The sequence below is a fragment of the Capsaspora owczarzaki genome (assembly GCF_000151315.2).
Source record: "Capsaspora owczarzaki ATCC 30864 unplaced genomic scaffold supercont2.8, whole genome shotgun sequence".
NCBI lineage: Eukaryota > Filasterea > Ministeriida > Capsasporidae > Capsaspora > Capsaspora owczarzaki.
Genome location: NW_011887299.1, coordinates 830885 through 855928, shown reverse-complemented (window position 1 = coordinate 855928; position 25044 = coordinate 830885). Strand labels below are relative to the sequence as shown.

At 54.8% G+C, this 25044-nt stretch overlaps 8 protein-coding genes across 8 annotated transcripts; 4 read left to right on the top strand and 4 right to left on the bottom strand.

Annotated features, from left to right (window-relative positions):
* Positions 1-13: 13 nt before the first annotated feature.
* Positions 14-1916, bottom strand: CAOG_08869 (hypothetical protein; the record flags this gene model as incomplete). Its single annotated transcript, XM_011272222.1, has 4 exons — positions 14-609; positions 707-830; positions 935-1598; positions 1694-1916. The coding sequence occupies 4 exons, from the start codon at positions 1914-1916 to the stop codon at positions 67-69; spliced, it is 1554 nt and encodes a 517-aa protein (XP_011270524.1). The 3' UTR covers positions 14-66.
* A 224-nt stretch (positions 1917-2140) lies between these two features.
* CAOG_05192 (hypothetical protein) lies at positions 2141-2862 on the top strand (the record flags this gene model as incomplete). The annotated part of the gene is made up of 2 exons (XM_004346827.2): positions 2141-2238; positions 2307-2862. 2 exons carry the CDS (start codon positions 2141-2143, stop codon positions 2860-2862), a joined length of 654 nt encoding a protein of 217 aa, XP_004346877.2.
* On the bottom strand, positions 2839-5811 carry CAOG_05191 (hypothetical protein). The gene is made up of 6 exons (XM_004346826.2): positions 5735-5811; positions 4720-4890; positions 4542-4619; positions 3659-4453; positions 3407-3576; positions 2839-3309 (listed from the first exon to the last, which is right to left on the bottom strand). Exons 1-6 carry the CDS (start codon positions 5753-5755, stop codon positions 2967-2969), a joined length of 1578 nt encoding a protein of 525 aa, XP_004346876.1. The 5' UTR covers positions 5756-5811; the 3' UTR covers positions 2839-2966.
* A 482-nt stretch (positions 5812-6293) lies between these two features.
* Positions 6294-7393, top strand: CAOG_05190 (hypothetical protein). Its single transcript, XM_004346825.2, has 3 exons — positions 6294-6359; positions 6733-7091; positions 7200-7393. The coding sequence occupies exons 1-3, from the start codon at positions 6314-6316 to the stop codon at positions 7263-7265; spliced, it is 471 nt and encodes a 156-aa protein (XP_004346875.1). The 5' UTR covers positions 6294-6313; the 3' UTR covers positions 7266-7393.
* Positions 7394-7520: 127 nt separating this feature from the next.
* CAOG_05189 (hypothetical protein) lies at positions 7521-15957 on the bottom strand (the record flags this gene model as incomplete). The annotated part of the gene is made up of 2 exons (XM_004346824.2): positions 15648-15957; positions 7521-15484 (listed from the first exon to the last, which is right to left on the bottom strand). Exons 1-2 carry the CDS (start codon positions 15910-15912, stop codon positions 7521-7523), a joined length of 8229 nt encoding a protein of 2742 aa, XP_004346874.1. The 5' UTR covers positions 15913-15957.
* A 1186-nt stretch (positions 15958-17143) lies between these two features.
* CAOG_05188 (50S ribosomal protein L36e) lies at positions 17144-18309 on the top strand. Its single transcript, XM_004346823.2, has 3 exons — positions 17144-17286; positions 17829-17963; positions 18124-18309. Exons 1-3 carry the CDS (start codon positions 17197-17199, stop codon positions 18211-18213), a joined length of 315 nt encoding a protein of 104 aa, XP_004346873.1. The 5' UTR covers positions 17144-17196; the 3' UTR covers positions 18214-18309.
* A 170-nt stretch (positions 18310-18479) lies between these two features.
* Positions 18480-21194, bottom strand: CAOG_05187 (hypothetical protein). The gene is made up of 10 exons (XM_004346822.2): positions 20868-21194; positions 20397-20512; positions 20166-20305; positions 19992-20063; positions 19800-19904; positions 19616-19705; positions 19335-19487; positions 19059-19217; positions 18737-18931; positions 18480-18640 (listed from the first exon to the last, which is right to left on the bottom strand). Exons 1-10 carry the CDS (start codon positions 21158-21160, stop codon positions 18578-18580), a joined length of 1386 nt encoding a protein of 461 aa, XP_004346872.1. The 5' UTR covers positions 21161-21194; the 3' UTR covers positions 18480-18577.
* Positions 21195-21543: 349 nt separating this feature from the next.
* Positions 21544-24345, top strand: CAOG_05186 (protein serine/threonine kinase). The gene is made up of 7 exons (XM_004346821.2): positions 21544-21794; positions 22291-22457; positions 22564-23171; positions 23285-23388; positions 23474-23736; positions 23824-24090; positions 24168-24345. Exons 1-7 carry the CDS (start codon positions 21566-21568, stop codon positions 24276-24278), a joined length of 1749 nt encoding a protein of 582 aa, XP_004346871.1. The 5' UTR covers positions 21544-21565; the 3' UTR covers positions 24279-24345.
* Positions 24346-25044: the final 699 nt, after the last annotated feature.

The following is a 25044-nucleotide window of genomic DNA, read 5'->3' as shown; positions in this document are numbered from 1 at the left end:
GAGATTCGAACTGTATCGCGTGAAATTGTGTACTCTGACAAAAAGCAAGCAGATGGCAGCGGTTGGTCAAAAATCAAGCACAAGCTTGCCCGATGGCGTCGTCGATCCGCAGTGAACAGCGTCGCTATGACTGCCATGACTATGACCGGCAGAGCCGTGGGTGTGCTCCGGCCCGCGATGTCGTCGCGCGGATGCACTTCCTCCTGCTCCTGTGGTGGTGGTGCGGGAGGAGTCGACGCTCTCCTCCTTCGATCGGCTGGCCGTTTCCGACAAATCCGGCGGCAGATGCAGCGTTTCGATGACGAGCTTGCGGCGGCGAAGCTTGAAAACCAAATCAAGGGATGCTGGCATGGCGCACATGAGAGAGTTGAGTCGAGGAAGGCGGTGAATGCGGAACAGGCCGTGATAGTCCTTGTAGACGGGATGGGTCTCGCGAGGTGTGCCCGCAAAGCCCTCCAAGCCAACGACCGTGTCGCCCATGTGACGAATTGCTTGCACTCCTTCCGGCATGGCACGGAACAAGAAGGCAGGAAGCGTGACTACACATACAGCGTATGCGCGGCGGACCAGAGCTCGGATGGCAAACAATGTGGCAGCCGTTGCTGGAATCTGTTTCAGGAGACCAAAGTGAAACAAGGAAAAAAGGGGGCCAACACAACAACAAAAAAAAAGAATCTTGAGAACTACAGCGCAACCAACCGCTTACCGTGGCTGACAAGGAGGCGGGTTGCTTCTGGAGCGTTTGCATGTCCCAAAGCGGCGAGCCAATTCCTTGAACTCCAATACGCAGAACATTGCGGCGCTCGCCAGAGGCGACATTTGCAGATACTCTGTGTACGGGACACGTCCATGCCATGAGCACGTGAGCACAAGAGCACATGAGCACCAAAATTCGGACAAACAACCACAAACAAACACTTTTTTTTTTTTTTACAAGAAGGGAGCAAGCTGGTCCTCGATAAAGGCCAAAAGCTGTGCATTGGTACTAGAGCCGTTGTGTGGGGCAAAGGCACGCCGCTCAATCGACTCTGCAACCAGGTGGCTGGCGACTTTGGCGGACATGTCGAATTCGTGACCAAACGCACCGTCACCGCCGCCAGAGCCAGCGGTTCCCGACGACGATGTAGGAGTAGATGCAGATGCATCGCTTGAGGAGCTTGGCAAGTGCTGGTATCGCCAGGCAATCTTCAATGACGAGGACGCGTCTTGAGCAGTTCCGGACTTGCTTTCGCCTGGGATTTCGTCATCGGCGACAAGATCCGACTGAGCGGTCTCTGCAGCAGCAGCAGCAGCATTCGCATTCTGATTCCCTGCTTTCGCATTGTGTGCGCCGTGTGCCTTTGCATCGACGAGGCTCGTGGAGGATGACGGAGCTGCTGCAGGTGGTGATGGTTGGACTTCGGTGCCGGCAATGTGCGGCAACGAGCGCAGGAGCTCGGCGGAAGCGGCACCGTCCGGCACTGCACACGCGGCCACTTGGTGACCAGCAGCAACACCCTCGGCCAGAAAGTACTTGAGGAGGACCTGGGCGTACGCAGTGTTGGCGTCCTCCTCGACGAGCGCGAGCGTTCCGACCGCCAGTCCGCCGCCAAGCAGTCCTGGTTCACATAGACATGCCATACAGAGCACAAGAAGTGAGGGTTGTTGTCAGAGAGAAAGAGAGAGAGAGAGAGAGGATGAACAAGTCACTCACCGTCGAGCGACTGAACGCCCGTCGACACGAGGAGCTGGCCGTTGTGGATGGACGGGCGTGTGCCAGGCGGTAGCTGCGCTGGTCGCTGTGATGACTGTGGTTGTTGTTGTTGTTGTTGTTGGCGGTGTGCTGCTGCTGCTGCTGCTGCTGCTTGGAGTGGCTGCGCTGAAGCACTTCCAGCAGGCGACCTCCGCTTGAACGCCGACACGAGCGGCGCTGACATTATTGTATGAAAGTGACTGTACAACATACAGCATCAATGCAGAATCCCAAAACGAGCATTGTTCGGTTGAAAGCTGAGAGGCTGAGAATGCCAGGAACGCTGAACTTTTGACTTGCGTGCAACCTTGTCTCCTTGCTCTTTCAGAGTCAACGAGAGTCAACGCCAACGTCGGATTCAACATCACTAACAAACAAAACGCTCAGTCTACTTTACTGTTGTGGTTGATGGTGCAGTCGTTCATTGTGCTCAAGTGCTACGCGGATGGCTGCGCAACGCACCAAGTCCAGCAAGTCAAAAAGTCGACCAAGTGGACCTGCGTTGTGTGCGGAGCCAAACAGACGCTCAAGAAGGTCTTGTTTGAGGGGCCTGCTCCTGCCTGTCGAGCGCAAGCACAGGCCATGAACATGCGCAAGGCGATCAGCAAGCAGTCCCCGCTGCCGAGCCAGACGACACATGCGAGCTGTACTCCGAGCCCCACGACGCAAGCTCGTACTTGACGCAAGCTCGTACTTGCAGCAGCAGCAGCAGCAGCAGCAGCATGGTGGTGGTGGTGGCAATGGCCATTCGGTGGAGAGCGAAGACGTTTGACGATCCGTCGCAATCGTACAACCTCTCCTCGTGTCGGGCGCGAGGGCAACCAGCATCCATCGCTCGGCATCAAGCAGCAGGCAGTCATTCATTCGGACAAGCAGCCACAGATATCGGATCTCAGTCAAGGAGAACGGGCGTCTCGACAGCTCAGGTTATGACACCACCTGCCTCAAATTCTGGATCGACTGCCGCTGCAGCGAGTATCGTCACCCGACTATTACAGGACGCTCGGCGCGATCTGAGCAAACTATCAGAGCCTGCGCCTCCTGCTCAGCGAACTTCCAAGTGGGCGACATTCATGCCAGCACGAAGAAACAACCAAGACGCTGACGACGACGATGAAGATTTGTCATAATTATTACAATACATGTTATCCAAACAACACCAGAAGAAGGCAGCGCAACGAGAACCACTGTAGCATCAACGCCAAATCATCCAACACGAGGTAATGAAACACTTTCACGCAAAGGCAACGCGTTGCGCACGACTTGCCTCTGCTTCTTCTTCTGCAGCGAGCAGCTTGTGAATGCCTGCCAGCACAAGTGGTCGATCCGTCAGCGCCATACCAGCAATGCCCTGGGGAATGGCGCCCTTGACGTTGACTGCAACAATGTGGACCACCATGCATGCATTGGTGTCTCCAGCAAGCGGCTCAATGATGAATCCACTGGCAATAATGTCGCCTCGGGTGTACGCCTCCGTTTCTGGCACGGATGGGACGACAACCGATTGCGAGGCCATGAGGTATCCATCACTTTCGGAGCCATACTCGGTCCAACCTTGTACGTAGACGAAATCACGTCTGCAGGAAGCAAGAGTCAACCAAAAAAGTGAGTGGACAACATGGCCTCCTTCCATACTAGACAAAGTACACCACTCTGGTTGGTTTTGCTTCTTACGGTTTGAGAGGCCATGTCGGTTTGAAGGCAGCGTGGACAACCTGACACCGATCGTCGTATTTTGTGACCAACTCAACAGACTCGATTGTGCTATTCCATTCGCGCTGCTTTTCGAGTGCCATGATGCACTCGAGCACCTTGCGCGGAGGATGTGGCATCATGGAGACGCCCTGTGATTTCAAAAACACAAATGGTGGATGCAATGAGCGCCAAACCTCTCGCGACAGCTTCAAAAAGAGATTGTGGCTGTACCTTCATTTGCTTGACCGAGTCGGATGATTTATGCTGATAGATGGATACGTCGAGTTCTTCAGTCACAAATTCCCAGAGGCGTGTGTCGAATGCGTCCTTCCGTACTCGCTGCATAGCCATCTGGAGCGCATTCCGAATACCCACGTCGCTGCCATCGCTTCCGGCGGCCAGGAGATCAGCGTCCGAAACAGTCATTGATCGCTCGCGAGTGCGCAACGGCGGGAAGCGGCTCAAGGACTGTCCATCCACCGGCGAAACCACCGGGGACCGATACGAAGGACCATCATCGTCGATGGCTGCATTGTTACGGTGCTCAGAGCGTGTGTTGGCTGGTGTTGGCACAGCGCGAGTTGTTTTTTCGGCCTCGTGCTCTGGCTCCTGCTGAGCGTACGACCGACTTCGCATGCGCGCGTCAAATGAGTCCTCAGAAGGGGTAAAGTATTCAAGAGCGGACACGGAGCTGGTGCTTGGCTTGCGCAGCAAGTCTTTTGGCGGCAACACGTCTCTTGGCGGCGACATGGCGCCGGACGGCAACTCGGAACTGGACCGGTCTACGACCACATTGATGGTCGAGTTATCATTCTTGAGAAGGGGTGTGCGTTCGGACGGTTGGTGTGCGTTCAGCTTGAGGAAGGTAACTTGCAGGTGTCGTTGTGAAAGCCACAGCCAGATATCCATGCAAGGAAAGATCAGGGAGAGAATCAACAAGCACAGCGGGACCCAGTTGCCAGACCCAAAGTGCTGAATGAGGATGAATTTCGCCACAGTGAATGCCAGCGACACGCTCGCAACGAGCTGTGATAAATATGCAGGAAAGCAAGCAAATAAAGAAAATCAATGAGTGGTTTGTGAGGTGCAATCGCATGCCGCAAATCTCCCTTACCACAAGCGGCAGCCAGTGAACGAGGCGGAGCACGGTATAGCACGCGGTTAAGCTCAGGGCACGTGCAGCAGACAAGGCCTGACAACGGAATGCTCAAGTTAGCCAAGACAGATGCAAACAGCCGAGGTGGAAAAATGCCAAGACAGCTGGAAGCAAATCAAGGGTCCAGGCGACGTACCAAAAGATCAAACAGTGACACTCGAATGTCGTAGTGCTCAAAGTTATTTGTCCAGTAGCTGTTCCGACTGCTCGACTCGTCCGCGCTCAGTAGAAAGAAGGCCGTGCACACAAACATGTCAAACACGGCGAGGGCAACGATAGACCGGCCCAAGGGTCCGAATCGTACCAACTGCGACAAAACATGACAACAGATCAAAGAGAGCCGAAAGTGAGTGGTGGTTATTGAGACGCGTTGATCTTCTTGCTTGTTGTGAACGCTCAACCAACGCTCAGACACAGACCAGGTGAGAGGAGCCCGTTTTGGAAACAATACAACGGTGTTCACAACCCCGGGTTGGGTTTTTTTTTTTTGTTGCTGTCTGAAGCTCGTTCATCCATGCTCACCGCTTGAAACACGATGGCGTTGACGCAGAGTTACATTCGAAAATCCAAAGGCCAATTCGCTTGGAAGAAGTGGGGGGAAAAACCAAGATTAAAAAGCAAATAAAAAACAATAAAAATCGCAATAAAAACAAATAAAAAATGAAATGTCCGCATCGGATTGAAGCTGCTGCTGTGCCGAGGTGCTGTGTCGGCCAGTCGCTGTCGTCGTGCTGCTGATGGATGATGCAGTCAAACGACAGTGGTGATGCCTCAGCCGAGCCCCAGCGCGAATGGCGGGCGAGACAACGCTCGATTGTGTGTGGCGCCCACTTTGTGCAGCAAAGAGCGAAGATGACATGAGGGGGGGTGCAGGTGTGAGGCCACCAGCACTCGTCACTCGCTCGGTACACACAGACAGACACAGACACAGAGACACACACACACACACACACACACATCTCTCTCTCTCTGGCTGTGATTGTCGGTCTCGGTCGCTGAGACGCAGCTCGGGGGATGGATCATCTTTCTCACCACACACACACTCACTCACTCACACACCATGAGACAAACCACAGAACCACCTCCTCAGTGAAAATGCAACGCTGATGCTGAGAGTGGAGCAGTGGTTGGAAACGGGGAGAAGGCTGTACCAGAGTATTGAAAAACTCCATTGGAAAGCGTGTGGGAAAAAGGGACTGGTGCGCACGCTTCCAATTTAAAGTGGCACTTTTGACAGCCTGTGGAGGGTGCATGCGAGACCATGGCCCGATCGGACATGATGGAATAGTGTTGCAAATATGATGCTTGAATTACTGCCATTGATGCGTGGGAGCAAGCGGGGCTTCCTCGACCCGACTGGGGGGTCTGGATGGAGATCAGCCGAGCGATGCTTGATACTGGAGCCCCATGACGACAATTCCGCGCTGCCGCTGCGCGGTAATATTAACAAGTGAATTGCCTGTATGTGTATATGAAAATTGCAATGATCGGAGCACTTTCGCACATTTTCGATGTCATGCAGAAAAATAAAAACCAGCAACTGAAAAAACTCAAAACCAACTCGGATGGCGCTTTTCATTCGGCTTTTTCTTTCACCGTTTTGCATCTCCGCCTTGCCGCCATTCACCCAATCAAAACCACGACACCACTTGCACACACATCTCCCGCAATCCAACTCAATGCTTTCCCCATTCCGTCAGACTAATCAGTCAACTTTTTTGTGAAGCAAGATGGCAAACAAGGGCATTTTGATTCTGTCCGCGCTGGCGACCGCCGGTGAGGGCAGCTTCTGACCACTCGTTTTGAACCTTCATGACAAGCACCGCCCCACTCTGTTCACAGTGACTTGCGCAGTGCGGATGACGGGTGATGGGGGCACAAAAACACGTCATCGTTGCGCTTTGAATAAAAGAAAGAGGAAAACAACAGTATCCACTATCTGTTGGCTGTCTGTGCGACGTAGACTGTAGTTGAACAAAAAGACACTCAACCTAAAAGCCAACCCGTCTTGAAGCGATTTTGACCTGCCGACAGAGGGAGGGGGTTGAACAAAGGCTGACCTTTTGTCCTTTGGAGCACGAGGGCTGTCAACCTCACTCACCTCACTTTCCACTCACACACACGTTGCACTCATCTCTTGAAACATTAGGATGGATTACATTCTGCATTGGATTCGGGTTCCGCAACGACTGGGACGCCGACGAAATCAAGGAGAGCTTCAACCCGACGCTCTTCTGCTGGTGGACCTTTGCGCTCGCTGGCCTGGTTGGCACGGCCGCGCTCATCTTTTACGGCGTCAACCGCTCAGCGGGACTCGGTGCTGCTGCACTGTTTGTCAACCTGCTCATGATGGTCTGCGCGGGCGCCGTCACAAACACCAACGGTCAAATCATCTACTCGTGCTTGAGCAACAACGACGACCAGTCCAGCTGCATCACCTCGCAGTCGAGCGTCGCCGATTACAACAAGGTCGAGTTCAGCGGCTCGTTCATCTATTTGCTGTTCCAGGTACATTTCCAAGGATGGAGGGTTGTGAAAAAATGACAGCGCCATTGTTTCTCACTTGTTTCGTGTTGTTTCGTGTTTTCGTTTGTTTCTTCCCCCTGCATCCTCTAGGGTATCACAATCTGCTACTGGTTCTACAGCGCTCACGAGTATCACTCGTACAACATGCTCGCATGAAGCCGTCATCCATTCCAGTGATCCTGGCCAGTGTTTTTTTCCTCTTTGGGTTCACCTCAAAACAACAATACAACTGGTTCATAAAGCACAAAACGATGGTTTATTTCCCGTGGCGTGATCATTATCTCCTAATAATCCACGTCAAACGAAGAGAAACAGAAAAAAAAAGTGACAGGAAACGCAAAGAGGAAGGAACACCACAAACACAACAACACTCAAGCCATGGAAATGGAAAAGAAACCAAAACTCGACAACCTACTCGTGTTGCTTTTGTCGATCCATAGAATGTTGTTGCGTGGATGCGGCTCCTGCACTGGAAATGGAAAGGAACGTGGCGAGAAGCTCCTCCGTCGTTGGAGCAGGCGGCGGCGGGAGAGTTTGGCCATTGCCATTGGAGTCGGCTGAATTCCACGACGGTGGCTGACCGGGAGCCTGCACAGGAGCAAGACGAACGGACTGCTGCGGCGAAATGGCAGGAAGTGCGCGCGAAGCGATCGGCGACGAACCGTTGGGCGCACTCTGAGAGCCCGACGACGCACTTGCAATGCCCGAGCTGCTGCTGCCGCCGCCATTCACCGAATTATTCCACGTAGAGCCATTCACAAAGAAGGACGAGGCCAGCGGTCCGGGAGAAACGAGGGTCGGGGGAGCCAACGCTTCTGCATCGCTCCACAGCGACTCGGGTGCAAACAACGGATACGCCCAGACGCCACCGCGCGTGTGGTTGGACGCGGTGCCGGCTGCCGCAGTGGGAATTGGAGGGGCAGCAGCGAGAGCAGGGGCCGCATTGAACAAGTCCGTGCGCCGATAGTTGAGGTTGCCCACGTCATGCGAGTGCATTCCGCGGTGCATGAGCGCAAAACCAGGCGGAGGAGGGGTGTGCGGCACGTCATGCGTCGGGTCTGGGCGCATGGCAGGAGGGAGAGAGGCGCCCAATGGGCCACCACCACGCATCCGGGGCTCGCGAGCAGTTGAAGCCGGCACGCTGCTCGCGTCGGCAGGACCCCAGAGCGAAGAGAACGAGCTGTACCACGGGTCTGCCGCCGCCGTGGACGAAGGCGGCGGAGGCACAGGCGCCGCTGGAGGCAGTTGGTGCTGGTGCTGGTGCTGGTGCTGTGGTTGCGGCCGCAACGAGAAGGAAAAGAACGAGCTCGTGTCGGGATTGGCGTACATTTCGGCGGACGTAGAGTGCGACACAGGCTCACCAAACACACTCCCAACAGCACCGAGTCGGCTGGCAATTGGGGGCGGGGACGAAGAGAGCAGACCGGTGGCTGGAGCAAACAGCGGCTGACTCGCTGGGTCTGAATGGCGCTCAAACATTCTGCCAGACGCTGCAACGTCGGTGGATCTGGTCTGCGGATCACTGTGCCGATTGCCATGCACCTTTTCGGCAGAACGCGACGCGCTGCTGAAAGAGGGCTTGGAAGCCAAGGACGCACCCACAGTTCCAGGACTCACGGGTCGACGAATTAACGAAGGCGCACTTCCAACCGTTGCTGCATCGGCTGAATCCATGCTGCTTGATCGATGAGCAGCGACATGGCTCATCGGGACACTTGCAGAGGAGGAGGAAGAGGAGGAGGAGGGCAGACTTTCCAGCAATTCAACAGATCGATTCTTGCGGTGGCGCGATGAACGCGTGGGCGGCGAGTCACCCGACAGGGCTGGCTGTGAGGCACGTGCGGTCGAAGAAGGGGGTTCGGCAGCACGGCCCGCTACCAAGGCAGCCGCGGACGCGTCTGACGTGGACGACGACTTGCGCATTGTCGGGGACTTACGTCCAGACGCTTTGTTCGCTCCTGGAGCAATCGTCGATGCCTCTGGGGCGATGGATACGCGGGAGGAGCCACGCTGAGAAGTGCCAGGCTGACGCGTGGCAGCGCGTGCAGCGGCTGCGGGAGAATTGCCGGCAGACACCGACACGGAAGCAACGGTCTGCTGCTCTCCAGACGAGTTTGGCTGGATCGTGGACAGGTGCTTGAGCTGCGCATCGGACTTGGAGCGACGTCGCTGGCGCCCACCAGCGGCTGCTTTCGGTGCAGCGCCTTGGTCAGCACCTTGGTCGGCGTCTTGGTCAGCCAGTGATACATTCAAGTGCGCTGTTGCTGCCGTCACGAGAGGAGATCCGGCAAGCGGAGAGCCAAGGAGCGTCGACGGCACCTGGTCAGTCGCTTTGAACGGATTTGCCGGCACAGGGGACAGCATAGGGAGGGGAACAAGTGGCGAGTCTGTGTGAAGACGCGCGTCATCCAACGTCGCAGCAACAGCAGCAGGAGCGGCAAAAATGGAAGTCATCACAGGTTCGGAAACAACCGAGACCGGTTCCAGGTCAGCGGTACTGGAGGACACTGACAGATCCAGGTCATTTTCAGAAAGCAACACACGGGCAGAGCGGAGTTGTGGAACGACGGAATCTGCATCGGCCACTCCGAAATCATCATCGCCATCCTCGTGGCTCACTGTTGCCGCCTGCAATGTCACATCTCCAGAAGTCGACATGGACGGACGAGCAGATGCAGGCATCGCGGCGAGCGCCTCCAGTCCAAGCGGTTCTGGAGCGGCCGCGTTCAACTCTGCCTCCAATGCCGACCCAACCTGAGCCAAATAGCTGCTCAAATTGAGCGAAGAAGGCAGGACGAGTGTGTCTGAACTGGACACGGTCGCTGCAACACTCGCAGAGGTCGGCGCGGACGGCGGAAGCGACGAGGCTGCGGAAGCGGGGGCGGTCGGAGCCCTGGAAGCGGGCTGTGAAGGGGCACGCGAAGGAGCGACCGACGGCAGCCGCGAAGCTGGCGCGGAGTGCTTGGGTGTGGGCTGCGGCGACGCTTTGTGGGAGCCTGCTGGAGAAGGCGACCCGACATCCATGCGGTGGTTTCCAGGGCCGCGCAACTCGGACCAGCGCAGGAGATCAAGATATTCCTCCGTGGTCTCCTCATCTTCACTCGACTGTTCGTTCATCGAAACAAGATTCAAGCTGGCAGAGGGGCGCCGCCGTGAAGTGTATGGCTTTCCTGGGCCCACGGGGCTTGGCTTGACGACTTTCTTCTTGCCGTGCTTTCGATCGACGTCACCCGGAGTGGTTGCCGCGGACGACGAGTTGGTGCCGCTGCCATTCTGCAGCCTGCGGAAAAGCGCAAACTGTTCATGCCCTGCGTAAAGAAGACCTGCGGCAACGACAAGCAAAAGAACAGCCAACACAAGCCGCTCGGCCAGCGAGTCTTGAAGCGCGAGTCCAAAGCCTGAAGCGTGGTGGTGGTGGTCGCCACTCGCAATGATGCACTGCTCTCTCAAATCTTCTGGCACAATGGCAAGGATGGCGGCGCGGAACACTTGGTGATCATCTAGCTTCACCTCCAGAAGCACATCTGTTTGGCAGGTGCTGAAATCTTGAAGCGTGTGCGTGATAAGCACATCGAAACTTGCCGAAGGGTCAACGGACAGGGTGCTTGACGAAGGCTCAGGAAGCCCCACAAGGTTCAGCTGCTGCTCGGCCGTACTCTGCTTCGCTTCGTGCGGATTTGAATCTCCATCACGGTTGAGAAAACTCAAGCCGCCATCATCATCATCAACGTCATCATCATCAGCACCAAGCGGCGAGGCAGCCAGAACGCAAGGAGAAATGGTAAAGCCCTTCACAGAACAGCCCAGCGGCTTCCCGTCGCCTCGAACAAGCATGAGAGAGGTCACGACAGCTCGTTCATTCCCGGGGTTGGAGATTGTGAGCTTTTGGGTGAGGGAGGGCGGAACGAAATGACCGAGACTCGAATGTTCAGGAAGGGAGGTCTGATCCTCGCGAGGTTCCAGCTCGTCACGCTCACTATTCACCACTTGACACGTGGCCGAGGTAGCGGGCGAGTAGCGCAGGTAGAGAGTGGCCGCGGGGCCGTCTGCAGCCGCGTCCGCATGCACGGCCAAAAGTTGGTTGCGAGTCATGCCCTTGCTCACGCCCGCAGCTTGGGTGGCTGACGAGTGGTGCGGTGGATGATGCAACAAAGACTTGACCTTGGTGGACCCAGAGTGCTGAGTCGGCGCGAGATGGGCTGCAGCCTGGAGCTGCTTTCGACCAGAGGGCACCGCGTCGTGGTCTGGAGCGGGGACGGACTGACTGACCGAGAAGGCAATGCTCGGCAAGGAGCCTTCTCCCTCAATAAGAAGCGTCTCGAGCAACGCGAGAGAGGAGCGGATGAGTAGAACGGTGGAAAAGTTCCCGACCGAGCGCGGTTTGAACTGAATGGGCACTTGCAATGTGCCGTTCGCGGGCAGCACAGAAACGCCATAGCGCGCCCCCGTGACAAACGTGCCATCGTTGCCGCTGGTGTAGTGCGATCCCAACAATGGCAGGGAGGAATTCAGCAAGGCCTCGGCTTCTTTCGTAACAGACTGGGCGCTGTTTTGTGTGCCACCTTGGCGGGGAACGACCAGCGTGACAAAGACGGGAGACGAGGACGGGTTGCGCAAGGTGAGAGTGTGCGTCGAGGTTTCACCAACGCGTGTTCGTGGCATGTGCAAGCGAGCGCCCATGGCGAGTCGCGATCGGACCTTCGGTGGCAGGATGAAGGCACTGAACACGCCTTGCGTCGCCGAGCTCGAAAAAGAATTGCGGCCTGCACCAGCACCAGCACCAGCACCAGCACCAGCACCAGCACCAGCACCAACAGTGGCAGTCGCAGGGGCCACGGGCGTGGAAGTCATTCGATCGATGCGGGAGGAAACAAGCTCGCCGAAGAGGTCTTCCGGGTTGGAATAGTCGGTCGTTACGTTGAAATCCTGCAATGCCTCATACATGAGCCCCGCAAAGTCTCGCAGAACGGAGTTGGGTGCGCGAGCCGTCTCTAGGAACATGGAGGTCAGTGAGTGATGGCAGAGCGGACACGGAAGTCGCGACTCCAGCTCAAGTTCCCGAATGGCGCGCGTGCGGTTGGCATTGAGCTTTGATAGCAGCGCGCCAAATCGCATGTCGTGAGCGAGCCAGCGATAGAGCTGCGCATAGCGGTACTCCTCAATGGCGGCCCCGTAGTCCGTGTACGAAGGGGGAATAATGGTTGGCGGAACAACAGTCACCCGAACATGGCCCACAGCGCCCGTTGCAAACAGATCAGAGTGCACAATGACTGGAACCACAAACTGCTCCACAGCAGGCAGCGCTGCCATGCTCAGAAATTCGCGAACTTCGAGCTCAGACAGCGGTTTCGAGGAAAGACCAAGGGTGATGCGATCGCCGAATGTCGCATTTACATGTCGACATGTGCCAAAGGTGCCATTCACATGCAGCGGAGGCATAGGATGCAACGGCAGCCACCGCTTGACGAACGGGGATCGGCCGTCGGCTGCAGCGTCGACGAAGCGCTTTGCGAATTCGCTCTGAGAAAGTGGACGAGCGGCATTGGGGCCGACTGAGTCCTTGGAGAATCCAAGCAGCTGGGAAAGGTACTTTGGGAAGGCAGACTCCACCTTCCATGTCTGGATGAGCATTTCGCGCATGGCACGCACGCCGTCGGCGAGAGGCGCTCGGTCGTACGCGGAAGCCGGTAATCGACAGATGGTATCGTCCTGAGCAATGTCCTGGCCACCCTGCATACAGCAACAGGGAAGTTGATCTGCTTTCACGACAATGCTGCCAATTTGTTGCGCACCATCCTTGTGCGGCGAGTTGGACGACCCCTTGGGGACCTGGATGGGTGTGGAAGGGTGATGCACGCTGGACTCGACGTTCAAATTCTCGGGATGCACCGCGTCCAGCGGCGCAAAGAAGACGCGCGGATCGGCAGACTCGACACGAGTGATTTGCAGAGAGCGCGCAGAGTTGTGCACCCAAAGCGGCTTGTGCGCACTCATGCCTGGGCACGAGACGACAAACTCAAGATTGGTATCCATGACCGCCAGACTGCCTCGAGCAACCTTGAAAAACACGGGGATCTTGTACAGGTGATCGAACGTGAGGAGTTGGATGGGGGTCGAAAAGCTCTTGCGATTTCGCGGGCTCTTTTGCCGTTCGAGGGCAGCGAACGCTTGCTGATGCAGAGCCGCTGCTTCCGTCACGGTAAATTTGACAGACATCTGGGCACGACCGTTCGGCTCGATAATAGCCGCCATGTCAACAAGCACCTCTCGCTCGGATGGCAGAAAGTCTGGCGAGAAGGTCACATCGCCCGACAGGCCAACACTGAGATAGGGCACTTCAACAACAATCTCGACAATCACCATGCGCGTTGGGGTTGGATTGTACAGGTTGAAACTCAGCTCGAGGGTCTGCCCGACATTGACAGTCCCAAACCGCACTGCCAACTCGTTCAGGTCAAAGCCCAGACCATCAAGGCCGCACGCAGGTGAACGAAGTTGCGAGCCGGGCTTGTTCACGGGGGAAATGCACACAGGGAAGTCAGTGGTGCCCTCACACGGATCGCGCGATAGACTACGCTGCTGGGCCAACATTCTTCGATTGAGCTCAAACCACGATTTGAACGACGGCCATTTTTGCATGGAGGGGAGCGCGGAGGGCGGCTCAAGGTCAAGCGCAACAAGAGAAACTTCCGAATGCGACCGAGCCTCTATCGTCCCAGATTCTATCTCGGAGAGGTATGGCGGGAGGTCGGCCGCAATTGGGCAAGCAGTCAGCACACCCGTGTAGGCCACAAGCTCCAGCGAGAACTCGGAGACGTTTGTCAGCAAAAACAAGGACTGGATAAAAGTGACAGTAGCGGGGTTGACCCCGTCGTCGAACGAAGGTGAAAAGAAGACAGTCAAAACGGGCACGGTGGCGTTGGGTGGGACCACAGTTGGCTTGAACTGCAGAATTTGAAAGTGCCGATTTTCCTGGATGCTCACATCCATCACAAGAACGGGCATATCGAACGTGTTGTGCAAGGAAATCTCGCGAGTGATTGGCGCGTCTTCCAAGATAAACACACAATCATTCACTGGCGCTCCGAACTGGCCGTTCAAAACCACTGCGCGATAAGGAATGGGTGGAATGGCAAATTGCTGGCCTCCAGAGTCTGTGTGCACCGTTATCCAGCCCTGGTGCAACCCGACCGTCTGTGAGGAGAAGAGAAGCTCCACTGCAGGCGTGAATTTGGTAAATCCGGGGCCAACCTCAACGTCTTTGCCGTCGACAAAGCTGATGCGATTTGTATCGTCCCCGGCAGGTGAGATCGACTCCTGATCAAAGCCGCGCACAGTCACGTGCAAAAGACCGGTATTGAGCAAGCGCAGCGGCATGGAGCGCGGCTTGCCGTCGGCTGGGAAGACACCAAAATTAAGAAGCACCGGGCGTGCAAAAACGCCCCACGAGGAGACGGTCACGTCAAACGGCAAGAAGAGCGTCCCGTGGCCCGTCTTGATCATAACCACGCCAGAGTGCAGTCCGACGTGGGGGGACTGGAATGAAAAGTGCAACACGGGACGGTAGTGCTCTGGCTGCAAGTCCCACAACTGCGTGACGCGAAACCAGTCCTCACTCATCGGCACAAGAACTTCGCCTTGAGGCGCGCCCACGATATGGGCATCAAGCACAGACATGTTCTCGGCATACGGGTTGCGCAAGCCGAGCATGGATGTTATCCGGAGGCCAGCCGGCAGGCTGAGTTGAGTCAGGCATGGGAGATAGAACGGGTTGATAATGGACGGTATGACAATTCGATACTGCGCCGTGCCCCTCGACGTGTCGATCTGGATGATGCGAACTAGATTTTCGCCAGGTCGCGAAGGATGCAACGTGATGGAGGCAATCGTGCGGCCGTGAGGGCGAACCGACGTAGGGGCAAAGTGCACCGTTATCTCAGACCCGACGGCCGCGTGGGCGACCGCCAGTCCGGCATCCGACGCCAGATTGTGCAAGGCAACGCGGATTGTGTACGGCCGGCCAAGCGTCAGCTGGTGTGGCACAGTCCAAATGCTGGGCTCAAAGTCCAAGTCCATCTTTGTCCGTTGGGCAAGGATGGCCGGAACGACCTCTTCTTCAGAGTACGCAGAGTAGTTGCTCACAGGCTCATTCGGCTGGTACACCGTCCCGTACATGTCCGGACCGTTCGACGGCAGCCCGTGCCAGAACGGCGCAAATTCTCTTGGTTCTCCAAAGTCAAGCTGTTCCGCCCAATCCTTTGCAACGCGACTCGCTGGTATTATCTTGTCTGTGGTTGTGGAGGCAGTCGCTTTTGTCTTGCTGGCACCTGCCTGGGTCTGGCTGCGCGCTGGTTGCTTTGCAGCGTTTGCATTCTCTGTTCAAAGCGTCAAGCGACCAAACAAAAAAAGACGAGCACAAGCATGAGTCGGGATTGTACTTTTAGAACTTTTTTGTAGTTGTTGTTGTTGTTGTTGTTGTTGTACTGTTGGTACTTGTCTGAGAATACTTGTCTGAGAATACGAATCAAAGTCACTCACCAGCTTGTTCATTAGCGGAAGGGATGGCTGACGGGAGCTTCGTCTTGGGTGGCGCTGCGCCGCTGGCTTCTGGCTTGGTGCCCTTGCGTTGTGTTGGGGACTGTTCAGAGCTCGCACTGGGCGCCGCAGTGTAGACGGGCGCAGCGTGGGGCACAGCGATGGCAGAGCGATACCCAAGGAAAAAAGTTCCGCCGTTGTTGACTCGAACGGCGTTGGTCTCTAGCAGACAGTGCGGGAAGAGCGACAGCAGCAGGAAGAGCGACATGGCAGCGAGTGGAACAAGCGTTCTCCGCGGTGCACATGGCCCGAGCCTCCGTCGCCTCGCTGCGGACTGCTGCTGGCCTGGTGGCGCGGTCATCGGAGCAGCAAGAATCGCCATTCGACGACCGTCCTTGTCGTCGTCGCGCGATGCAGCACCCGCACCGGCTACGAGACGAGACGACGACGACGACGACGACGACGACGGCGACATCGATGCTGCACTGTTCGGTAGGCTCGCACCGGCAGAGGATGCCATGGCGTGGATCGGGCGAGGCAGCGGGGGGAAACAGCAGTCCATGCGGCAGCCACACACACACACTCTGTCTCTGCCAAGCCTGAAGCCTGACCCAAAAGGTGCAAGGTGGTGCTGCTGTTCTCGTTGAATGTCAAAGGGCCCACAAAAGCCAGGAACACGCACACCCACACACACACACCCAAACACACAAGCGAAAACGAGTGTCTGCCCCTTTCTCTGTTGGACCGAACGATTGAAACACAACACGGGAAAAAGTGAAAGTCAAAAAAAAAAAAAAAAAAAAACCCAAACAAAAAGAGAAATGATAGCAACGAATGATGGGATGTGAAAGCACAGACTACAGAGCGGAATGATGGTGCGGATCCAGAATGTGATCGCATTCGGCGAGGGAACATTCTTATGTAGCACAACGGCGGAGGGCAGGGCGCGGGGGGGGGGGGAAGGAATCGCGGCGGTGGCAGCGAATTCTGGCTCAAACCACAAGGTGCGGTCGTTTTTGATAGTGTCACTTGTCTCACCTCGTTCCTCAACAACGAAGTTTTGCAGTGTGTATTCCTCACTGAACAATTAACAATTAGAATGTTTGTGCAAGCATCTTGATTGACAAACCTGCACGATCATTCACTGTTTCGCGTGGCAACTCCATTTTACGCAAAAGCGAGTTCTCAGCGTGTGACGAGCAGTAACCATGGCCCTGACGCTTCCACCCGTCCCGCAAGGGGTTGTAGGTTGACTAAGATTGGACTATACAACATATTGTAACTGCTTGATGTTGTTGGATTCGTGCCATTGCGTCGGTTTGCATCAGTGAATGACAAGGGAAAAACAAAAAAATTTCACCTTCTTCACATCCGCTTCATCAGAGCAAACCAAAAAAAAATCCCGAAATTGCGCTCTACTTGCTCATGCTGTATCACCAGCATCCTGTAGCCCAGATCTGTGATTTGCAACTTTCTTGAATTCACTCGAAATCGAAAAAAACAAAAACCAAATTCGACCGCTTTGGGTGAACGTCCTCTCTTTTCTGCAACAATGACCGTCGAGTCTCTTTCTGTCGGCCTTAAGAAGGGCTTCAAGGTCACCTCGCGTGCCCGCCCCGTCCGACCTGTCTCTCGCAAGGGCGTAAGTTTGCTCTGACCATGCATCACCTGCATGTTTGCGAGTCGTCCGCGGCGCGCCAGGGCCAAAGGAAGGGGTTTTCGAGAAGGGGGTAATGGTGGGGCAATGATGGCGTCGCGGTCGATGGGGCGGCCTCTCTCGCCGGGTGCTGTCTCGCCGGCCAGCACGCTTTTGCACCCAGCCTGTGCGTTTGGTAGTATGCGGGGACGAGTGGGCTTGCGAGGGCAAGGGAAGAGGGGCGGGGAAGTAGAAGGGACAGAAGAGCGGCTCGTCGTCCCACTGCGTTCCGTGTCCCGTCCGTCCTAGGTGCCGCATGCCCGATATCCCTCCACCGACGCGTCAATCCGATACACATTGATCCGTTCTATCGGATTCAGACCGCATCGGCGGGCTGGAGGGTCGCAGGACGAGGGTCTGCGTCAATTTACCGAGGACGCTGCAAACACAAAACCGCTCGCCAACTTTCGCCTTTGGTTTTTTTTTTTTTCCGTTTGCTCACCATTGACCCGCGCCACCTCCTTTGTTCTACAAACCAAAAAACACAGCACCTTAGCAAGCGTGTCAAGTTCATCCGCGACATCGTCCGTGAGGTTTCCGGCTATGCCCCCTACGAGCGTCGCATTATCGAACTGCTCAAGGTCAGCAAGGACAAGCGTGCCCTCAAGCTCGCCAAGCGCCGCGTAAGTTTCAGCTTTTAGGCTATCTGCGGCCGTCAACGAGCATGTTTGGGACGGAGGCGGGGAGTGTCGGGAGGAGCATAAAAACAAGAGGAGCTCCTATTGATGTTGACAACAACCTTCGTCTCACTTTTCTCCCATTTTTTTTCTTCTCCCAACCCAGCTCGGCACCCACTCTCGTGGCAAGGCAAAGCGTGAGGAGCTCCAGGACGCCCTCGCACAGATGCGCAAGGCTGCCTCTGCCCACCACTAAACCGTTTGCTGCTCTGGTCTAAGCAAGCTCGACAATTTTTTTTCCAGTGCATGGTTTCTGTTTGTGCTGGAATATAATCCCTGTCCCCCCGATTTATCGTCTGATGTGCACGACACGCAACCCTGTCGACCTTATCACTTTGTGTATTGAGTGAGCCGAGTGAGCTTTGAGCGAGTGTGGAGATGGAGGTGGAAGGACGCGCTTTGCAACCCTCACTTTTCAGGCGCGGGCATCGACACACAGCCAGCTGATCGTCGCAACTCGAATTCGTGGACTATGTATGATGTATTTGATGGACGAGACGGAGACCAACACTTGGACGATCGCGACACGCAGACTCGAAATGTTAGGAAAAAAAAAAGGCTCAGAAGCTCGCCTCCATATCGTCCAGATCGTGCTGTGCACTCCCTTGAGCCCCAAACTCGGTCTGTGTTGAGAGATAAGTGAGGTCCACCATGACGAGTGAGCCACTACATTCATATCACTGCCAACTCTACTCGAAACTTCCAGACCAAAACCGTACCTTCTTAATGTACGATGAAGAAGTCAAAATGTCTGCAGTCAATCGCGACAAATGTTCATGGAGCTGGATGGAGCGACGAATCTTGGCATCGACAGCAGCGACCGTTTCGGCCGACTCGAATCGGTTGGGGTCGTCTTTGAAAGCGACCATTCCATCGCGTTGGCTGATCTGAGCATGGATCTCGCCGCTTTCAATCTATATAGAGGGAAGAGGGAGGAGGGAAGAGGGAGGCAGACAGGAATCAGTGGCAGATGAGCAACTTGCAGCCAAAGAAAAATTAAAAGAAAAACAACAAAAAACGACAAAGCTAAACAAACCGTACCATCTGCACGAGAAGATGTTCAGCTTCCTTCGCAGAACTCAAACGGGCGTGCGTTGCAATGTCCGTCAGACTCAAAGTGATGAAGGTCTGCGTGAGCCGTTGCACAATGCGGCGCGTGAGGGAGGCCATGCACTGCTTCACAAGACCCAAGTTTGTATGCTACCATCGAAAGCGAAGCAAGTAGAGTGAGGTTTTGGGCCAAACAACAACAACAACAACAGCTAGAACCAAACCAACAACAACAAGTACTAATGAACGCGCCGTCACCGCCTTTACCTCGAGAAAGACGCTGGACTGAGACGCAACAAGAAGGGCAGCCTCAGCAAGCGACAGCTTCTCGAACAGGGCGGCAAACTCGACATACGGGACCGAAATTTGCTTTGCAGTACGCACAACGTTGGACGACGTGTACTTTGGCAAATCCTCCACCTGCAATGGATTGACGTCCAAACACATCATGAAAATGAGCGACACTGGCCGAGGCATTCACAAAAAAACAATGGCGCCAAGGACCCGCGCAAACAAGCACCAACAACCAACTGCCGCGAAACACATACCTTGCCAGAGTGAAGAAGCGAGGCGAGAACATACTTTCTGTAGCTCTCCACAGCAATAAGACTGGTAGTGTTTGCAGGAGCCGAAACAGCCTACCACAGATGCGGTTGACCACACAGACACACTCAGCCTCACAGACAAGAAAACAATCAAAACCAAGAAAAATGCGTAAGAGGGAAACTGTACCATCCCGAAAAAGTGCATGGCACGCCGCCATTGCTTGAGTCCGCAGTAAATCATGCCAACGTAGTAATAGTACGACAGAACATGGACAATCTTGAGACTGGTCGACTGATGGAAAAATAAACAAAGAGAGGGTGAGTTGCAGGATTCAAAAAAGTAGTTGATTTTCCGAAAGGCGCAGAGTCAATCACTCACAGTTGGGGAGATCTCGACGATATCAGCATCAAAGACATGTGCCACATGGAAGCATTGGGCCAGCTGAGCCAGCTGCACAAGAGCAAACGGAAGGTCAGGGGAAGTCCGAAACCCCTCCCCCGGCTTCTCTTCGCACACTCGCGCCCCTCAACGCTGCAAAAAATCTGCACATACCTGAGACAAATGCACATGCATGATAGTGAGCAGACCGGGCTTGGCGGCCTTCTGGATGGCGAGGACGAGAATTGCAATGGTTCGCTCGAACTGCATCGTTTCGTGTGCGTAAAGCGCGACCACGTCGCAAATGACATAGACTAGAGCAAGCAGCGCAAAAAGTAAGGCATAGATCTGCACCATCAACGCAACCAACCGGAGAAAAAGGAGGGAGCTGTGACACAAACTTACGCAGATATCCGGCCAACTGAAGCTGAGCTTCATCTCCCCGCGACAGCACCGCATGAAGCAGCGGAATGAAGCTCGGATCTTGACGCGCGGCCTCAACGGACGTGAACTTGACGCGTCTGTTCCAAAACCACACACACATAGATACATTCAAAATGAGGGCATTTGGTTTGTCTCAGCAGCGACGATCAAAATTTGGCGCGCAAAAACAAAGGGAACGGGTAGGGGGGGGTCCTGTTGCCGGTTTGGAGCATTCTCATCTCAAATCACAGCAACAAGCACACGCTGCGTGAGCCGCTGTCCGAGCTGGGCTGGGCTGGGACTGGGATGGGATGGGCTATGCTGGCTGGGAACTGAGCTGCCGTCATCGAATTGAGATCTCGCGTTGACTGCTCCACCACCACACCACCGCACCGGGGCACATTGAAGTCAAAAGCAACAAAGAGGGGGGAAAACGAGCACATCAACGCATACAGAAGCCAGATGAAGCCGAGCGTGTGGACGGCGGGATCGAGGCTGGCGAGCGCAGTATTGACAAGCAGCAGGCTCGGCTCTGCAAGCTGCATCAGCGACTGTTGCTGCTGCTGCTGTTCCTGCCGCTGTTCCTGCCGCTGCTGCTGCTGCTGCTGTTGGCGCTGCATCTTGAGGGACGCGGCCAGTTTCTGATGCTCAAAGTCCAGCAGCGAGCGCAGGCCGGACGACAGCTGGCTGAGCGACGTCGCGCCCTGTATGATGGCAAGCGCTTGCTCAATCTGCAGTGGCTGCATTGTCAAGTAATGGAACAACAAAAGACGAGTGCACTTGACAAAGTGGTGCAAATGAATTGCACAATATTCTTGGAACTTCGATACAGTACCTCGGTGTTGGGCACCGTATATTCTACTGGATTGACGCTTCAGCAATTGTATCCAAATTGAATCCAAGTCATGGCTTTACAGCAGCCTTGGAGGCCTTCTTATTTCCTTAACAATTCAGCACTCTTGTCACTTGTGCGTTGGGTCTCTCGGTGCGAAATTGCCGAGTCGCCTGGAGTGCTTGCTTGTCGGCGCTCCGAATTCGCGCTCCTTCGAATGCCCAACCGCTCGTTTTTCATTCCAAACACACACCCGTGTTTTTGATGTGTTTCGTTCATTCATTCATTCTTTTTATTATTTCTACCATCGTTTCGTACTATGAGCGGCAGGTTTGACGACGCCGAGACCGCTGTGCCAGCGAGCGACAAGTTCAAGGCGGTTCAGTGGAGCGACGACGAGGACGACGACGAGGACTTTGACGATGCCGCTGCCTTCGATGACGAGGCAGGCGGCGAGTACGCCCAACACGACGAGGAAGGCGACGACGATGACGAGGACCAGGACGACGACATGCTCGACGGCGGCCTCGACTGGGACGGCACACGAGGTTGGTGCTTTTGCTCAGTTTGGCCACCCTCGCGCTGTCTCCCCCGCTCGATTGTGAGACGGGTTGTGAATATGCAGGGAGGGGCGATTGCATTAGAACCAAGCGATTGGGAGGGTAGGAGGGCGGGTTGGGGGGGGTGTTTGTGAGTGGTCCATGTGGACGATGGGTGCACCCGCAGCCATGCTCATGCTCATGCTCCCGACAACCAGCACCCAAGCGCAGAAACACTGACTCGAGCTCCTTGGTCGCATTCTGGATGACTGTGTTTTTGTTGCGGAAGCAGCCGACAAACCAAAAACATGACAGTATGACTTGTGTGGAGGTCAAAATTGGAGCGATTGCACAACATGAACGTCCCATACGATGAACGTCCCATACAATGAACGTCCCATACAATGAACGTCGCAACACAAAAACCATCAACGTGGATGGACTTGTCAATATTGGAAAAGAAAAAGGATCACTTGTTTAAACTCACGAACATGGTTGATTGTAGGCGATTTCACGAAAAAGCTGGCTGCAGCGCGATCGACGACCGCGGGAAATGTGCCTGCTTCAGCGAACGCGGGCGGTGGCCGCCACTTTCAAAACCAAGACCGAACAATGCTGGGCAAGATGCAAAACAAGGTTCATGTAGAAATGTACCTGGGGCCCCGACTTAGCGTAAGTCAGTTGAATTTGTTCGTTGTGGAGATCGTTGTAGAGATCTGCAGCATCAGAACGTCGTCCCGACTCCTTGCACTCACTCGAATCCCCTTCCTGGCTTCAGGACAACGCGACCAACAAGCTGGCCGAAAACCAAAGGAAAACAGACGCAGACCGGTACCGTGTTACAGACAAGGCCGATCGCGCCACGACCGAACAGGTGCTCGATCCGCGCACGCGCATGATCCTCTTCAAGTTAGTGAGCAAGAACATTGTCAAGCAAATCAATGGCTGCATCAGCACGGGCAAAGAGGCGAACGTGTACCACGCTGTCAACGACGACGGCGAGGAAATGGCCATCAAGGTCTACAAGACGTCGATTCTTGTGTTCAAGGACCGCGACAAGTACGTCACTGGCGAGTTTCGCTTCCGTCGCGGCTATGCCAAGCACAATCCACGCAAGATGGTCAAAGTCTGGGCCGAAAAAGAAGTGCGCAACCTGACTCGTCTGCACATGGCGAAAATCCCATGCCCCGAGCCCTTGCTCTTGCGCAATCACGTTCTTGTCATGCGATTCCTTGGTCACGACGGCTGGCCGGCACCCCGCCTGAAAGATGCCTCCATTACGCCGGATAAAGCGCACGAGCTGTACTATCAGTGCATCCGCCTCGTCCGTGACATGTACCACATGTGTCACCTTGTCCATGCCGACTTGAGCGAGTACAACATGCTGTAAGTTTTGTTCCGCGAGCAAGGACGAGTGATGTTGGTTTTTTTTGTTGAAAGTTCGAATATTGGCTTGCTCGGATGTTTTTTTTTTTTTTTGTGTGTGTGTGTGTGTGCAGGTACTACAAGAGTCAGCTGTATATTATCGATGTTTCTCAATCTGTGGAACACGACCATCCGCACGCACTCAACTTTTTGAGAAAGGATTTGACCAACGTTACTGGTACGTCTGTTGCTGTGACGGACTTTTTCGGTTGAATGTTTTGCAACTAACACTTCCTTCGCCCTTCATTCTGGTTGCTCATCAGACTTTTTCCGAAAGCATCAAGTTAGCACAATGACCTTGCGAGAGCTGTTTGATTTCGTCACAGACGTGACCATCACCGCCGATAATATCGACCTGTATCTCGAGAAGGTGCAGGAGTTGACATCTCAGCGATCCGTGACGCTCACCGCAGAGCAGGCCAGTGAAGAGCAAGTTTTCCGTGAAGCTTTCATTCCCCGCACCCTGGATGATGTCACTGACTTTGAGCGCGACTTCCAAAAGATGAAGCTTGGCCAAGGCGAAGAGGTATTGGGTTGCCGCTTTTTTTTTTGTCAGAATTGCTTCTTGAGCTTTGTCACTCAGCGTCTGGTTTCCTCACCTTCTCTTTGGCAGATTCTCTATCAAACGTTGACTGGCATGAAGACCGATCTCACCGGCGCCCAACAGCAGCCAGTGCTGCTCCAGAGCGGGGCGGCATCGGAAGAGAAGGTCACCGCAGGCGAAGCCGGTCACGTCGATGAAGACGGCAACGACGACGATGACGACGACGATGAAGACGATGACGATGATGATGCCGACGATGATGGAAAGGAAGGCGGGAACAAAAAGGGCGCCAAGCCGATTGCTGGTTTGCCAGATCCGTCGACTGTTTCAAAGGCGGTATGTCCTGCATGATGGACTTTGGTGTTGAAGCAGCTTTGTGTCTCACTCCCCAAATTTCGCTGTTGTGTTGCCAGGAGTGGAAGAAACTCGTCAAAGAGCACAACCGCGAGCGCCGTAAAAACAAAATCCCCAAGCACGTTAAAAAGCGAAAGGAAAAGGTGTCGACCACGAAAAACAAGAAATGAGTGTGATTTTGCCTGCTTGTTTGTATGAATCGACTTGATCTTCCATCGATATTGGTATGACACTGGCCCAACTTTTTTCGACCTTTGTCGGTTTCGAGAAAAAAAGTTCGAGCCGGTTCGATCTGGCTCCCTCTCTACCCCCACACTGTGTTGACAATACGATTTTATTGTAGCGTCTAGTTTTTGGGGCGGGTAGCGCACCGAGAATCGTTGGGGTGGTCGAAAAGGTGGAATTGAAGAGCGAAAACTTCCATTTTTGGACGAGCTTTATACCCTGTTTTTGGCCCAAAAACCTCTAGAAACGCTGCCCTGAGAGTTCTATTCACTGCCCAACTCTGCTATTGCATACGCCTGCCTATTTTATCACCTGTTATCATATGCAGTCTTTTTGCGTGGCCGAGCAGCAGCCGTGTGAGATCGATTTTTCCGAAACTTTTGTATCGTTGATGGTTCGGTCCAAACGAAGTGTGTTTGATCCGGTGAACAATGCCAGAGCGGCTGAACGACTACGAATGAAGCGCCGAGATGAATATCGGGAGCAACAAGTACGCAGAAGCGAAGGCAGGGGGGGTGAAGGTGCCGAAGCGTTTTGGCGCGAAAATCTTCTCACTTCTCTGCCATCTACCAGGCCATCAAAGCCGTCCAAAGGCACCTCCATGCCCTTCAAGAGGCTCAAGCATCATCGCGCAAGCCCCGCCGGCGGCAGAGCATCGCCGCGGCTGCAAGTCCCGCGCCGCCTGCCGCCTACTTGACTTTTGATGCTCCC

Bases quoted from the DNA above. Each gene is read 5' to 3' on its own strand.
- CAOG_05190 (XM_004346825.2), top strand. From the start codon at position 6,314: ATGGCAAACAAGGGCATTTTGATTCTGTCCGCGCTGGCGACCGCCG. The intron at 6,360-6,732 runs GTGAGGGCAGCT...TTGAAACATTAG, and splicing joins GTCCGCGCTGGCGACCGCCG to GATGGATTACATTCTGCATT. The intron at 7,092-7,199 runs GTACATTTCCAA...TGCATCCTCTAG, and splicing joins TCATCTATTTGCTGTTCCAG to GGTATCACAATCTGCTACTG.
- CAOG_05191 (XM_004346826.2), bottom strand. From the start codon at position 5,755: ATGGAGTTTTTCAATACTCTG. The intron at 4,454-4,541 runs GTAAGGGAGATT...TATTTATCACAG, and splicing joins TTCACTGGCTGCCGCTTGTG to CTCGTTGCGAGCGTGTCGCT. The intron at 3,310-3,406 runs GTAAGAAGCAAA...TGCTTCCTGCAG, and splicing joins CCGACATGGCCTCTCAAACC to ACGTGATTTCGTCTACGTAC.
- CAOG_05187 (XM_004346822.2), bottom strand. From the start codon at position 21,160: ATGCAGCCACTGCAGATTGAGCAAGCGCTTGCCATCATACAGGGCGCG. The intron at 19,218-19,334 runs GTAAAGGCGGTG...TTTCGATGGTAG, and splicing joins AGTCCAGCGTCTTTCTCGAG to CATACAAACTTGGGTCTTGT. The intron at 18,641-18,736 runs GTACGGTTTTGG...CTCTCAACACAG, and splicing joins CTTCATCGTACATTAAGAAG to ACCGAGTTTGGGGCTCAAGG.
- CAOG_05186 (XM_004346821.2), top strand. From the start codon at position 21,566: ATGAGCGGCAGGTTTGACGACGCCGAGACCGCTGTGCCAGCGAGCGAC. The intron at 23,389-23,473 runs GTACGTCTGTTG...GTTGCTCATCAG, and splicing joins GGATTTGACCAACGTTACTG to ACTTTTTCCGAAAGCATCAA. The intron at 23,737-23,823 runs GTATTGGGTTGC...TCTCTTTGGCAG, and splicing joins AGCTTGGCCAAGGCGAAGAG to ATTCTCTATCAAACGTTGAC.
- CAOG_05188 (XM_004346823.2), top strand. From the start codon at position 17,197: ATGACCGTCGAGTCTCTTTCTGTCGGCCTTAAGAAGGGCTTCAAGGTC. The intron at 17,287-17,828 runs GTAAGTTTGCTC...CAAAAAACACAG, and splicing joins GACCTGTCTCTCGCAAGGGC to CACCTTAGCAAGCGTGTCAA. The intron at 17,964-18,123 runs GTAAGTTTCAGC...CTCCCAACCCAG, and splicing joins TCAAGCTCGCCAAGCGCCGC to CTCGGCACCCACTCTCGTGG.